Source organism: Paroedura picta, chromosome 10, assembly GCF_049243985.1.
Source record: "Paroedura picta isolate Pp20150507F chromosome 10, Ppicta_v3.0, whole genome shotgun sequence".
In the NCBI taxonomy this organism is placed as follows: domain Eukaryota; kingdom Metazoa; phylum Chordata; class Lepidosauria; order Squamata; family Gekkonidae; genus Paroedura; species Paroedura picta.
Genome location: NC_135378.1, coordinates 31,900,655 through 31,915,349, shown reverse-complemented (window position 1 = coordinate 31,915,349; position 14,695 = coordinate 31,900,655). Strand labels below are relative to the sequence as shown.

At 45.5% G+C, this 14,695-nt stretch overlaps 1 protein-coding gene across 1 annotated transcript in view; it reads right to left on the bottom strand.

Annotated features, from left to right (window-relative positions):
* Positions 1 to 1,002: 1,002 nt before the first annotated feature.
* The window catches only part of TRMT9B (tRNA methyltransferase 9B (putative)), a 26,614-nt gene continuing 12,921 nt past the window's right edge, over positions 1,003 to 14,695 (bottom strand). Inside the window, exons 2-4 of the mRNA XM_077302058.1 lie at positions 10,512 to 10,666; positions 7,004 to 7,177; positions 1,003 to 5,007 (exon numbers count right to left, since the gene is read on the bottom strand). Coding sequence (XP_077158173.1) covers positions 3,977 to 5,007; positions 7,004 to 7,177; positions 10,512 to 10,665 — 1,359 coding nt within the window. The 5' untranslated portion in view covers position 10,666 and the 3' untranslated portion in view covers positions 1,003 to 3,976. The remainder of the gene's footprint in view (positions 5,008 to 7,003; positions 7,178 to 10,511; positions 10,667 to 14,695) is intronic.

The window sequence follows — 14,695 nt, the reverse complement described above, 5'->3', positions numbered from 1 at the left end:
TATTTTTTACCATCATTTGGTCCTCATTCCTACATTACATGAGGGTATTTAAATATCAGACCATTGAGGAAGACCCCAAAAGGGGTTGAAACGGTGCTTGGTTTTTTGTATCAGGTCATTTATCCATGTGTCAATATGCTCTGGATTTGTGCAATAGTGTGAGACTCAAGTTGATGTTATTTATATTTTTAAATATGCATAAGTATTTGTATTTTAATATTTAGCATATTCTTCTGCTGTTCAGCATCTAAGGTTCCTAGCAAGGTAATCACCCTCTTCACTGCAGAGAAAACCCAATATAATTACATGTTGTAGAAAGCCAAATAGCTTTTTCCCATGTCGCAGACATTTCTTCATCTGCTGCCCCCTTAAATGTGACAGCCATTGTGAAAGACTGGGCATTAGCCATGAAAAACAACAACAAATTTCCTCAACGTCGGCTGATGACATTCGTTTTGCAAGTGGCACTTCATGGTTCAGTAGGGTGACCGTATTTTGAAAAGCAAAGAAGACAATGTATTTCCGGACTGACCATTTCAAACAATGGATTGCTATGTCAAATCTCATTTTTAATACCCCTGGTCCTTAAACTGTGATAATTGCCACTAACTAGAGATATTCCTAATATTTTAATCCAAAAAGAGGACATTTCCATCAGTAATTTCTGAACGCAGTAATATCAACATATTATAAGCCATCAGATCATCGTTAAGTAAAGAATTTGGTTAATATTGCCTACTGATTCGATACAGTGTGCTGGAAACAGAATTCAAAGGCCAAATACTCAGGGTGACCAAACATGAGAGCCGGCTTCGGCCTGTTGATTTTGGAGCAGATCTCACACAATGCCCCTTTGAACTGGATAAAATGGGACTGACTGTGGAGCATAGATGACCACCCGGCCGTTTGGTTAGATGGGGTCACTGTTCAGAATGCCCACTAGGCAACACTGCTGTGGCAGGGGGGAGGCGGTCAACACTGTTTGTATGGAATGAGAGAGTCTTATCTCCCACACATTTTCAAGCATCACTTAATCCGTGGAAATCAGTCAACGGTTTACCCTGTACGAAGGTGCGAACTTTCTCTCAAGTTAAAGGATTAAAAAGGAGTTGCATCCAGGGTAAGGGAATATACAAGTTCTTACAATGACAACACTCAGTCATAAATGTACTTTAAACAGCATGTCACTAAGAGGCAGGAGAAGAAAGGAAATGTCTTCCAAATGCTATTTAAAAAAAAAAAAATTCAGCAGAGCAGAGATGCTTTAGAGTTCATCAAGAAGTACAGAAGACGTTCTCTGGAGAATTATGCAACTCAGCTGATGGTATTGCCGTATTTACCCAAACTGATCTTCCCAATCAAACATACTGCAAGTTCTGACATTAACTGCACATAAAGTCCTAATTGGCTTATCTCCTATTATGGACAGACACCAAAGACAGTCATTACTTGCCATGAATTGCATTGTCAATGATTTATGTTCTGCTACAATTTCTAACAAACATTTGAGACCAACAGTGGGCAAAATTTCTGCACAGAATGGTCTCTAACCAGACAGCAGGAGACAAGATGGATCTTGACGACAGAGGACAGCTGAAATCAGTGCCCAGAGAGAAGTACAGAGACGCAATGACAGTCCAGGGAAATGTTTAGAGAAGTAGGCTCATTTCAGTTAAGTAGCTGACAGAGGAGGTTGTACCAGGAATAGACTAGGAAGGGGGCAGGACTTTGTGTCTTTAACAACTGCACTGCAGAAAGAAATTCAGCTGGTAAAGCTTTCCACAACCTCCTTATTTCCTTAATAGGGAATACTTCACCATCTGTGCTCCTGCTTGTCACACCACTGTTTGAGGCACAGGCACCACAACCCACAACACTGACAACTCTAATGAAGAACTGGCAGAAGTCAGAGAAAGAAAAGAGCAGATGATGCACTAACATGCTGATGCACATGTGCTTTTTTCTTTAAAAGACCAGCATCTAACATGGCTGGAGCTACTGCAGAAAGCTTAACAGAGACCATAAAGTGTTGTTTAATCTTAAAAGGCTGGCATCTTTAGCAAGGATCCAATTAGTGTCACTCACCAGTTCTAACTGGAGTTGCTACAAATGTGACAAAAACACATTGGAGTCTATCTCACAGATCCAGTCCACTAACGGCGGCTGTTTCCAGAAGGAAGTGCCTTTATTTATTTGTTTGTTTATTTATGTATTTATTAGATTTATATCCCGCCCTCCCTTGAGGCTCCCTTGAGCTGACTGATTCTTCAGAATCCAACCCATTGTATATATCTGACCAACTGGAACAGCCTTCTTCAACCTTTTGACCATGGAAGAGACCCTGGCCATGCCTCCCTGCTACACCCAAGGAGGACTGAGGGAGGAGAGAAACGAAGTGACTTAAAGCAGGAGTAACGAACAGGCCATGCCCCCTTTTCCAGGCACAGTAATTATGTGAGAATGACACTCCCAGGTTAGTAGAAGTAGCCAGTTTTTTGCTTTTACAGAAATGCTGGGAATAGCTTATGGCCGAGTTCATTAAGGAAGGACCTCCCAGGGAATCCCAGGGCTCCAGGGAACCCTGGCTGAGAATCCCTGCACTAGAAGAAGAGGAGGTTTCTATATCCCCCCTTTTCTTTATCCCAAGGAGTCTCCATAGACCAAGGCAATGCAGAAGATGGCGGGAAAGCCTGTCACAGCCCAAAGGTAACTGGTCCAATTTCTGAATATCGAGCTATTATGAAAGACACAGAAGCTGACCATCCAGTCTTGAATCTCCATTAAGCCAGGATGATGAACCTGGTTTGACTCGGCCCACCTCAAAATCATGATCAACACAGGTGCTGTGAAAGCTTCCTGGTGGCTTGCATTGTGTAGCCACATCCTGTGTATGAATACTTGGAAGTTAAGTCCCACTGAATTCCATGAGGTTCAAGGACTATGTGCTCATCGGATTTTTCCTGGCACAGAATGCAGGAAGCCCCTGATCTTAGCGGTAGATCCTGAACATGGAGGGCTCTGGCTCATGCAGAAGACCCCCAGGTTCAAATTGGGCAACTCCAGTTAAAAGAATCAGGTTTCAGGTGAAACATCTCTACCTGAGACCATGGCAACGATGCTTGAGTGCAGACACTACAGAGAGAACAGGGGGAGAGGCCAGACTAAAGTGTCTCTGTGCCCACTCAAGCCCACGCTGGCTGCTGCTGCTGCAGCTTCTATAGCAAAGTGCACTGGGAGGCCTGTGTTTGAAAGCAGTGCAAGCGAGCACAGGTTGGCAGCCTTAACCCATGAATGTCTTGGATGCTGAATAGTGCAGGGCCAACTTCCTTGGTTCTAAAGGATGCTCGCCTCCTGCCTGAGAATCCATCCCCCTGCATAAGACCTCTCCACGCTCTGATCACCCACAAAATGATGCGAATTATTATTTGGAAGAGATGGCTTTGTTGTTTTTAATGCTTTGATTGATTTGTATGTTTTTAAAGTCGGTTGTTACCCGCCCTCAGCCAACCAAGTGGTATAGAAATAAATTATTATTATTGAATTGCACATCTTTTTGTTTTTTAAGAGTGAACTTTAAAAGCTGTTGGGACTCAAAGGAATAGAGCCATCTTCAAAAGAGTTTTTGCTTTCACAGATGTTCCTTATCACTGCTTCATACCTGCAGCTGCCTTGACTTTCATAGTTAGGGTCTCTGCTCCCCATTTCCCCCTCAGATGGTTGCTATATGCCTTGCCCCTTATCTTAAAAAAAGTTTTCCCTGTAAAACAAAAGTTTATATATTAAAAAAACATGAATCGATTTTCTAAAGGCCATATTAATTGGGATGGATATCTCCAAAAGCCCAGCGTAAAGCCTCTCTTTCCACAATGCACAACTCTTACAGATGGTCATAAAGTGAGTGACAAACAGACAAATGCTCTAAAATCCCACCAGGAGCAGAGCCTGAAGTTCTTGGAGGCATTCCCCCTCCTGGTAGTTACCCTTGTATTGGCTTGACTCTTTTCTCTACAATGATGCACCAGTTTCCATGGTCGTAGCTTGAGCTCAGTACGTGAACCTCAGGCACACTTTCTTCGAGCAGGGCGCAAAGCTCCCCTTCCCGAAAAACATGGTAGTAGCGCATGAAGGCTTTTGTATCCAGTCCGTGAGCAGTCTGATCTTCCACGGCGACAGCAGCATCTACAATTGAGTCACTGGAGCCCGTAGATGACGTTCGTTTAAAATGCTTGCCTGAAAGAGGTTGACTGCTGCCTTCAAAGAGGTAGCTATTGTTTATGTTTTCTACGGGATCGCTCAGAAACAAGCTTTCCCCGTTCTTACTCCGAGCCAACGCAGGCGGCTCGCCGTTGAAGTCCCTCAGTGACCTGGAGGCTGTCAGCCATTCCCTTTTCTTGCAAGCAAGGTGCTTTAGAAACACCTCCTCATAGTCATCTAACCCTTGCCCCTTCAGCAAAGCTCCCTGAGAACCTAAATCTAAACTGCAGTGCCGTGTGGGCTGGATAGACACGGCCCGATTCGTCCACCCGGCAGTGCTCTTCAAAGGCGCCACCTTCCCGTTTGGTTTCTGCAAGGTCGACTCATCTAAGGATCTGGAGGAGAACCAGGCACGGAAGGATCGCCCCAGGACGTTGTAAAATCGGTTCTCTTCCTCATCAGACATTTTCACACAGCAGGCTTCAGTGAAGCAGCCCTCAGTCCTGTGAAGATGCTTCCGGTCAAGGGCAAGAGGGTAGCTGTACTCCGAGTCTGTCCGCTGTTCTGAGTGCGGAGCTTGTGGCTTTACAGTATGCATGAGATCACTCCTGAGCCTGGCCTTATTGGATTCGGAAAGGAGCTGGGAACATAAGGCTCTGTTCCAGGGAACAAACACATCTTGTTTCTCAAAGCGCCGCGTCTTTTGTTCCATGGCCCAGACGTAGATCATCAGCTGGCCTCCGGGGACCAGCACCCGGGCCATCTCCTTTATTGCTTTGATTCGTCTTTGCTTCGTGGAGAAGTGGTGAATCACTGGGAAAGAAGCAAAAAGGGCATTTGTGTTCAGCAATCAGTGGGCTCTGAGCGACACAAAACATAATATAAGGAACCATTAAATTTCTGCCCCAGCAAAATGTCGGTTCTGCAATCGATATAAATTGTGTGATTTTACACAACTTATTCTGGTTTGCTAGTTGAAGAGTGGCAGTGGTGCTTTGAAGCTCCAGCATCTACCCACGGGGAAGATTGTTCAAACATGCCTCCTCTGAGATTTCGGTGGGAAAATGGCCCACGTGGGTTCAAGGACATCATCTTCCCAGCTGGGCATCCCAGAAACTTGCCTTGTAAAAGGGAAAGAGAAACCAAGACCCCAAGAAGCTGGAGACTCTACCCACCCACTGCAGCCTGTATTTTTTCCATCCTTGTGCAGAAGAATACAAACCAATGTGAAAAGTTAGCCAAAAAAACCAAACAAACCAACCTGGCATTTTAGCATGAGGAGGGAAAAATAAGTCATTTCGATACATTCTGTTCATTATGACACACAGGATTAAGGTGAATGCCGAACCTCAGGAGTAAGTAACCGTGAGTCACTCATCCTCTAATGAAGCGCTAGAAACATAATTTGCCTGGCTTTGCCTTTCCAGAGGGTGGGTTTGGCTGAAGTCTCTGCCCTAAGCTCTCTGCAGACCATCTCAGCAATGCGCAATTTAACTCTACCAAAAAAAAAAGTCCTGCTTTGAAAGCAGAAAATGCTGGTGCATACAAACAACTTGTTGACGTGGAATATATCTACTAGCGTATTCCCTCAAATGGAAATTATAATGGATGTGACATCCAGAGTCCCACCTCAGGGAGCACGCCAATACCACCAGCACAGCTCTGCTGATGGTGGTGCCCCCACTTCCCATGCTGGCCCCACCCTTCTGAGAGTGGGGCAGGCCTGGGAAGTGGGGAGATGTATGGCCAGCACCAGCAGAGCTGGTTGAGAAAGTCTGCCCTAGCTAAAAGCCTATCTGCTCCAATTTCTCATCTAACATCTCATTGTAACCTACAAATACTGGTAGATAAATTTATAAAAGAAGAGCTTGGATTTTTGTGCCAGGATTTTCACCATCTGAAGGAGTCTCAAAGCAGGTTACAATCCCCTCCCCTTCGTCTCCCCACAACAGACACTCTGTGAGGTAGATTAGGCTGAGAGAGCTCTACGCGAACTGTGACTAGCGCAAGGTCACCCAGCTGGCTGCATGTGGAGGAATGGGGAATCAAATCTGGTTCTCCAGATTGGGGGCCAACACTCTGAACCACTGTACCAAACTGGCTCTAAAGCAGGCTGCAATCTTTAACTAATCAATTAGTGTGCTTAAACAGTTCCCTGAAACCCCAATTGTTCACACTGAATACAAATTTAAATACATATTTCAGCTATGTAACAGATAAACTAATGTCAAATTTTATGCATCTCTATATCTACATGAAGTGGGTTGGATCCTATGACTTCCTGCCACTGAGTTGGCTCCTAAGGTTTTCGTCTGCTAAGGCCTCCTCTGATAGAGAAGAGCTTCATCCAATAGAGAAATCTCTTTGCTGAAAGAAGGGCTGGCAGAAGGTAGTAACAGTCACAGGATGCAACCCTATAGGTCATTTTAAAAAGCTGTACAGTTCCAGTTCTCATTGCTGGTTCTAGCTAGAAAGGAGAAGGGGAAAATATGCTCTCTGTGGTGTGTTATGTACCCAAGAGCGAATTCCTCCTTCCCCATTCCCAGTTTGAGCCTTGGGCTCTCTCTTTTATGCTGACCTGAAGGAGACAATTTATTGCATATCCCTCTGCTTGCTAAACACTGCTGCATGTAAAAAAAAGAAAGAAAGAAACTTTGCTCAGCTGCTGACAAGAATGGTTATTATCGATGTAAAGTCGAGCGCTGCACACTGAAAGGTTTCAGTACGTCTCAATTGCGTTTTTCAGACTTATCTGAAAACACATTAGACGGGTGTTTTTGTCTGCCATGCCAGCTGCCTTCTTCCTTACCTCCGACAGAGATGATGGCGTTAAAGCACTGGCCTCGAAAAGGAAGATTGAGGTTGTCACCAATCATCACTTCACAACCGTTATTTCTCGCAATCTCCACCAAAGGGCCACAGTAATCGCACCCCAGATTGTACACCTGGCTGTTGACACCAAGATACTTCCCGGTCCCACACCCTTTGGAGAAGAAAAGCAAAAACTGTTATGCACAGAGTTTTCATCCGGTATAGACCCAAGTACATAGTTCAACCATGTGCCAATCCTTTGAGCAGATCTTCACCAAAAGAGAAACAGTGCTTGAGAGCAACCAACAGAAATCAAAACCAACCTTAAGTAGTGGCCAGAAGTCAAATCCTTCCTTCAATCTTTGCATATTTCCAAATTTACTGAGTATTACTATTTATTTATTCAGAGTCCAGTAGTACCTTTAAGACCAACAAAGACTCTGATTTTAACGTGCTACTTCAGACCAACAGGACTACCCATTTGAATCTATATTTATTTATTCTACAGCATGTGAGTAATATAGCCAGGAGATACAAAGGCTGCCTGACTGCCGGGCAAGAGGCGTTCGGAGGTGGTTTCCCATTGCCTGTCTGTATGTCATTCCTTGGAGGTCAGCCTTCCAAGTGCTAGCCAGGGCAAATGAGCAGCCATGACAGCTTTCTAGCCAGCCCTCTCCCTCTGGTTGGCTGCTGCTATTACTAGCCATGAGCACTGATCATTTGAGCAAGTGAGTGGAAAGCCAGTTCTGCAGTCCTTTATCTGGCAGAGGAGAGTGAGAGGGAATGGAAGAGTGGGGAACTCTCCCTGAAGTGGCAGAATGCATATCGATGCGGGGGGGGGGGGATCTGGAACGAAGAGTGAGTAGTGTAGCGGCCAAGTTTGCACGTGGCACAAAATAATTCAGGATGGTGAAAACCAAGAATGGCTGTGAAGAGCTCCAGAAGGATCTCCAGAAGGAGTGGATAACCATGTGGCAGATGAGGTTCAGTATTGATAAGTGCAAGGTGATGCCCACAGGTACAAAAAAACCAGAACTTCACATATTGGTTGCAGAAGTGGGCAAACTGTGGTTCTCCAGATGTCCGTGGACTAAATTCCCATATTCATGCTGGCAGGGGCTCATGGGAATTGTAGTCTATGGACATCTGAAGAACCACAGTTTGGCTACCCCTGGTTTATGGTGACTTGCTATGACTGAGACGGAAAAAGATCTTGGGGTTATAGTAGATATCTCAATGGAAGTATCTACTCGGTATTGCTGCAGCAGTTTTAAAAAGTCAAAGTCCATGTTGGAGATTGTTAAGAAAGAGATTAGAAATACAATGAACAACATTATAATGCCCCCTGTGTAGATGTATGGTGCAGATGAAATACCGTGTGTGATTCTGGTCATCACAAAGGGCATTACAAAGCCAGGAAAAGTACTAGTGTCCCTTGCTGGATGGGAGCATGCTTCTGTATTTATTCAGAGTGCATACCTTGTTAAGTGTGAAGAGCAATTACATTTCCTGACTCACTCCCTGAGGGAATGTTGGGAAGTACTGCCAGGAAGTGAGCCATTTCAATGAAAAATCACTTGACAGACATTTCTCCCCCCCCCCCTCACCACCACCATGAGGTTTTAGAGAATGTACCACAGTGAGAGGCAAGGGACAGAGAATAGCATTTACCATGGGGAGAGGCGGGGGAGCTGCTAGGTGAAAGAAATCATTGCATTAGTTAGCGATTCTGTTGAAAAGCCTGGAATGAACCTCAGGAACAGCCCTGGGTCTTGTTCTGCTAAAGGGATCAATATCGGCACAGCCATGCCACAAGAGCTATGAGTGGGCAACAGAGCACAGGAAAAAAGAGAGCAACATTTCCAAAGCAACAGCCTGCGCATTTCTTCAACCAGCACTCTAGAAATCAAACGCCGCAGTGCAGCAGAGAGTTATGTGTATCCAGCACCACATTTAGTGTGTCTCGGCATCCAAAGCTATCCACAATACACAAGTCTTGTGACCCTTTGCAGATTAACAGATGTGTTGTGACAAAAGCTTTGGTTGAGCCAAGAGCCCAGTTTCCTCTGGGGAAGAAGACTGTGCTACACGACAGCCTACACCAGTGGTAGTCAAACTGTGGCCCTCGCTGGCAGGGGATCATGGGAATTGTAGTCCATGGACATCTGGAGGGCCGCAGTTTGACTACCCCTGGCCTACACCTTAATAAAGGTGTTCGTCCTCCAGGTTCAAAGACCAGGGACCAGATGTCAAGGGAAAAATGGGGAGCAAGGGTTCTTTCATGTCTTAATTTGCTAGCTTGCCCGAGGGCATCTGGAAGGGCACTGTTGAAAGAAGTGCTGAAAGAGGTGAATCTTTGGTCTGCCCCCCAGCATGGCTCTTATTACACTGAAAAAGAAATTCCGTGTGCTGGAAATCAGATATGGATAAGACCTGACCTTACAACAGTTCCAGGTGCAGGTAGTCTGCTGTACATGCTGAACTCCTAACATACCCACATGAATAGAAAAGAACAACTCCCTTGAGCAAAGGAAAACCTAAAGTGAATGAGAAGCTGTACTCCATCTGCCCAGCATTCCTAACACCTGGAGATCTAGGCTGGACCTAAAGGCTTTCTGCAAGCAGAAGGGTTGTAGGACCCATGTGGACAAAAGCCATGTGGGGGGGGGGTGTGCAGAAGAATCCAGCAAGACAAAGACAAGTGTGGTGTAGTCATTAAGAGCAGCAGCCTCTAATCTGGAGAACCAGGTTGATTCCACACTCCTCCTCCCCATGCAGCCAGCTGGGTGACCTTGGGCCAGTCCCAGTTCTCTCAGAGCTCTCTCAGACTCACCTACCTCACATGGTTTCTGTGGTGGAGCAAGGAAGGGAAGGTGATTGGAAGCCATTTTAAGACTCCTTCAGGTAGTGAAAAGCAGGATACAAAAAAAATCTCTTCTTCAAAAAAGGTGGTAGAATCCAATTCTATGCATCTTAAGAGGATAAATAAGTCTTAGACATGCCATACAGCAGCCTTCTTATCACCAGGGACCGGTCAGCACTTGACAATTTTACTGAGGCCCGGGGTGGGGGTAGTCTTTTGCCAAGAGACATCACCGCCGCCTGAGCCCCTGCTCCACTTGCTTTCCCGCCGGCGCCCCTGACATCCCGCTGCCTGCTGGGGGGTGCTGCCAGCAGCAGCTGTGCAGTGCCACACCGAGGGGGAGCCCCAGCCATGTGGCGGCTGCCAGAGAGCACCAAAGGTGAGCCAGCAGCACAGTGGCAGGGCAGCCCCCGAGGCAGCAGCCGGGGAGAAGGACAAGGAGGAGCTGTGGCCCGGTACCGACTGATCCACAGACCGGTCCTGGTCCCCAGACCGGGAGTTGGGGACCGTACTGCCGTACAGCATCTAGGGATATCGACATTTTCAACACAACATTGTTGCTGTACAGAATGCCACACAGAAGCCTTTTCCTCTGTTGTTAATATCTCATGTGTATTAATGCACTGCAGCGGTCCCACCTTACCTATGTCGGCGATGAGGCTTCCTGGCTGTTGTTCGAGGAGAAACTGTCGGACACGAGGCCACGCTTTGCTCTGCAGGTCACTGAAATAGGCGGCTGTGCTTTCATAGACGCCGTGCACATGTTTCTTTTCCAGCTGGGAAGCCTCCTGCTCCATCCTGCAAGAAGCAGGCCAAGCATGCGTTCAAACAGAGATCAATGCTCAGAACACAACCCACAAAGCCTTATGCAGCACACCGTCCAATCCCACCCCACCCCCAAGCCACTACCATTAGCACTCAAAGTGAGTACAACGGCTGTCTTGAAAATCTGCACAGGGAGCAGCCCCCAACATTTTCAAGCAACACCCCCCTCCCCACCACCATTTCTATCCAAAGAAGCACATACATTCTTCATTTCCTGCTGGAATGGGCAAATTCAGGCACAAATGCCGCGCTTGGTTTTGTTTTATTCAAACAACTGAATTCCCACTGAATTCCTTCTTGCATTCTCTCAATGACTCCAATAAGTGGATCTCCCTTTTCAATAACTGCATGTTATGTTTTTTTTCTCCAGTTCTTCTCCCGCTGCCCTCCCGGAAAAACCCCAAGGTCACAGAACACCTGCTACTTGTATTCAAGCCACCAGAAGAGGTGAAAGCTTGTTTACAGATCACCTCCCAGGAAACAAGCAGTGCATAAAGGAATGCCGGAGAGCAGCAGCACTTAGAAATTGCGTAGGCACACTTGAAGCCATAAATCACATTTCTTAAATGTTCGTAGGTTCTTCACAGTCTGTGAATGCCTGGAAACATTGAAAACAAACCCAGGCATCTTCTATTTCCACAGCTGCTGTTACAGTCCATGAAACCGGCAAAAGTAGTAGGAATTATGAGAGCCACCATGGTGTAGTGGTTAGAAGTGGCAACTTCTAATCTGTAGAGCCGGGTTTGATTTCCCACTCTTCCTCTACATGCAGCCAGCTGGGTGACCTTGGGCTAGTCACAGTCCTCATAGTCCTGTTCTCACAGAGCAGTCCTGCCAGGGCTCTCTCAGCCCCACCTATCTTTCAAGGTGAGGAGAGGGAGGGAAGGTAATTGTAAGCCGCTTTGAGATGCCTTCTGGTAGTGAAAAGTGGGATATAAATTCCAACTCTGCTGTATAAAAGAAATGGGCTTCACTTAAACCAAACATTAAGAATTCAGGTCAACAGAAGTGCCCTTGTCACCGTATCTTCAAAAAGACATTGCAGGACTGAAAAAAAGTACAGACGAGGGCTACCACGATGATTAAGGAGTTGGAGCACCTTCCCTGTGAGGAAAGGCTGAAGAATCTGGGGAGACGACTAAAGGGGAACGTGACAAAAATTTATAAAATTATGCCTGGGGTAGAAAGAGTTGACAAAGATACATTTTTTTCTCTATCTCCCAAAATTCTAGAACTTGAGGTCATCAAATAAATCTGATGGGCAGTAGATTCAGGACAGGCAAAAGGAAATACTAATTTACACAGAAAGTGATTAAAATGTGGGATTCACTGCCGGAGGATGTAGTGATAGCTGCGAGAATTAAAAGGGGATTTGATAGCTTCAGTAGCAACCAGCCATAGTGACTGATGGGACTGACTTGTATTGCAGAACTGATTTGTATATTGTTTTGTGTTGTGGATGCCATTAAAGGTTTTTGTATTGCATTTGTATTGACTGGTGAGAATAGCATCTCTGATAGACACAATCCAGCTAGTTCAGGAAACAACGACACCTCTCTAATAAATGTTTGATTCTGTCTTCAGAAATCCAGTTGGCAATTGAAGGCTGTGGTTATAATGTATAGATTGGTTTCTTCTCAAGCCCTTTTTTGGGTCACATCCTCCATGAATCTCATGAGTCAACCTTCACTGTGCCCTGAAGTGCTCCCCCAGCCACCCAGGCCCTGGTGAGACATCCTGACTCTTCCAGAAAGATGACAGGGACATCTTGGAGGGCCCAAATCCAGCCTGTGATGAGGCAGCTGCATTGGTTGCTGATTGTTGCCCAGATTAAGTTCAAGATTTCAATGATTTTTAAGGCCATCCATGGTTAGGGCCTCCTTATGCACCCCCACAGGAGAGAGGCAGTGGGATGTATTCCCGGAACTGTACTCCATGAGCTGTGGACTCTCCCCAGAGACTTTACACTATGGGCACCAACCCCATCTGTAAAACTGGAATGTCCTTTTCTACACCTTTCCTGCACTCTGTTTTTATTGGGCATGATCCTTCCACCTGTCATCCAAGTGTCCACTTCTTCCTGCCCCTGTCCGCTTAGGGTTGTGCTCCATGCCTGTCCTATTACCACAACATAGATGGCCTCAGCAGACAGGAACTGGGTTGGCTGTTCATGTCCATGCTTTCCAAGCACTTACACTGAGCCAGTTGCAGTTCACTGACTTCTTCAATCAAGCACTTCCCAGCCAAGGTCTTCAAAGCAGTTACATCACTCCCTTTCCCCATCAGCCTGTTCAGACCTCCCTTGCTTACACCAGCCAACACTCCTTCATGCTTTGTCCTCAGGTGTGCCACTCAACCCCTGAGCTTCCAAATTCCTCTCCATGTCTGCCCTTAAACCTTCCCTCTGCTTACAACCCACAACTGCTAAAGCAGAGTCCCTACCTTCCACGTGCTTGCCAGCTCCTCCAATCTAGAGTCATGCCTTCCCTGGACAATCTGGCGCCAGCCCCTAGAAACCAACCTCTTCCCAGACAATGCTTTTCTGGCCAGGTCCAAGCAGTTGAGTAAGCCATCTCCTGGTTCATTCTGCCAATTTGCAAAGTGCCCTGATCCCCTAATAGCCCTTTTGTGCCACATCCCCATTCGTAGGTTTCTTTTTACTCTGGCTTTCCCAAAGTGACCATCCTTCCCTTTCCTCCCTAAGAGCCAGCTTAGTGTACCGATTAAGAATGGCAACCTCTAACTTGGAGAACCGGGTTTGATTCCCCACTCATCCTTTACATGCAGCCAGCTGGGTGACCTTGGCCCAGTCCCAGCTCTCTCAGAACTCTCTCAGCCCCATCTACTCTCAAGGTAGTTGTTGTGAGGACAGAAAGGGAAGGCAATTGTAAGCAGCTTTGAGATTCCTTGGGGATAATAAAAAGTGGAGTACAAAAAACCCAGCTCTTCTTCTTACATAGATGGCTTTGTTTTTATTCTATATTATCTTTATTCTATATTATAAGAGCATATAAGTACTGCCTTATTTTTAATTTTGATATAATGCCTATTCATCGGGGCACAGTAGAAAGATATCCTCGGCCTGTATCACAGAGGATTGGTTACCCAAGTGCTCTGAAAAGCAGCAAAAGTCATCATTTGAATGAAAGCTCTCTCACGCAACAATACCTTTCAGCAGAACAATCTCATTTCCTTGTTTATTCAAAATCATTCTGTCAGCTGGAAAGGGGCATTTGCTGCCTCAACGTGAAGTGAGAACATATTGTGGAAAGAACAGTATTATATGTGTGGATTTCTTCTGTGAGGAAATTAATCATCAGTTCTTAATACAGAAGTATAGTTTAAATTTGCTCTTGTTTGTTCAAAAAATAGTTACATTTCAACTGTTCCTGTGTACAATATTTGGAGTGGGATAGGAGGGACTAAAAATATCATCAATATATCTAATTCTTAAATACTTAAATCTACAGATAGGAGCTATGAATAAACAATACAGATCCTTCTACAAATCTTAGAAAAGTCCCAAATTTTCAAAAAAGACTGAACTCTAAAAGAATACACAGGGGAAAACCCGCAGAATATTAGAAACTGTGCCTATCGCTTTGAGAAATAAATGCTCTTTGTAAACATTTTTAGTCAAGTACACAGTACTGACAGCCTTCAAGCCTTGGCTACTCAGCGAGAGGGATCTCCGAATTGCACAGACTTGCAAGCAAGCCCAGTTTAAATGCATTTACAGAAGTCAGTGGAAGGGGGGTGTCTCTCCTAAACTTCTCTGATCAGTGCAAACAGTTCTTTCTGATCTCCCTTGCAGTTCTTTCCTTTAGTCCAGAGCTATGTGGTTGCACGCAGGTTAAATCCCAACAAAAATCCTCTGGAGTGTTTGAAACTCCACTGAGAAGAGCTTGAGGATCAGGAGAAAGCTACCAGAACCCCAAGAGCTGTGTCTGGTTTAGTTTTAAAAGATGCACTGGGTGCTTCCAGTGCTTGGGAAAGCTCATT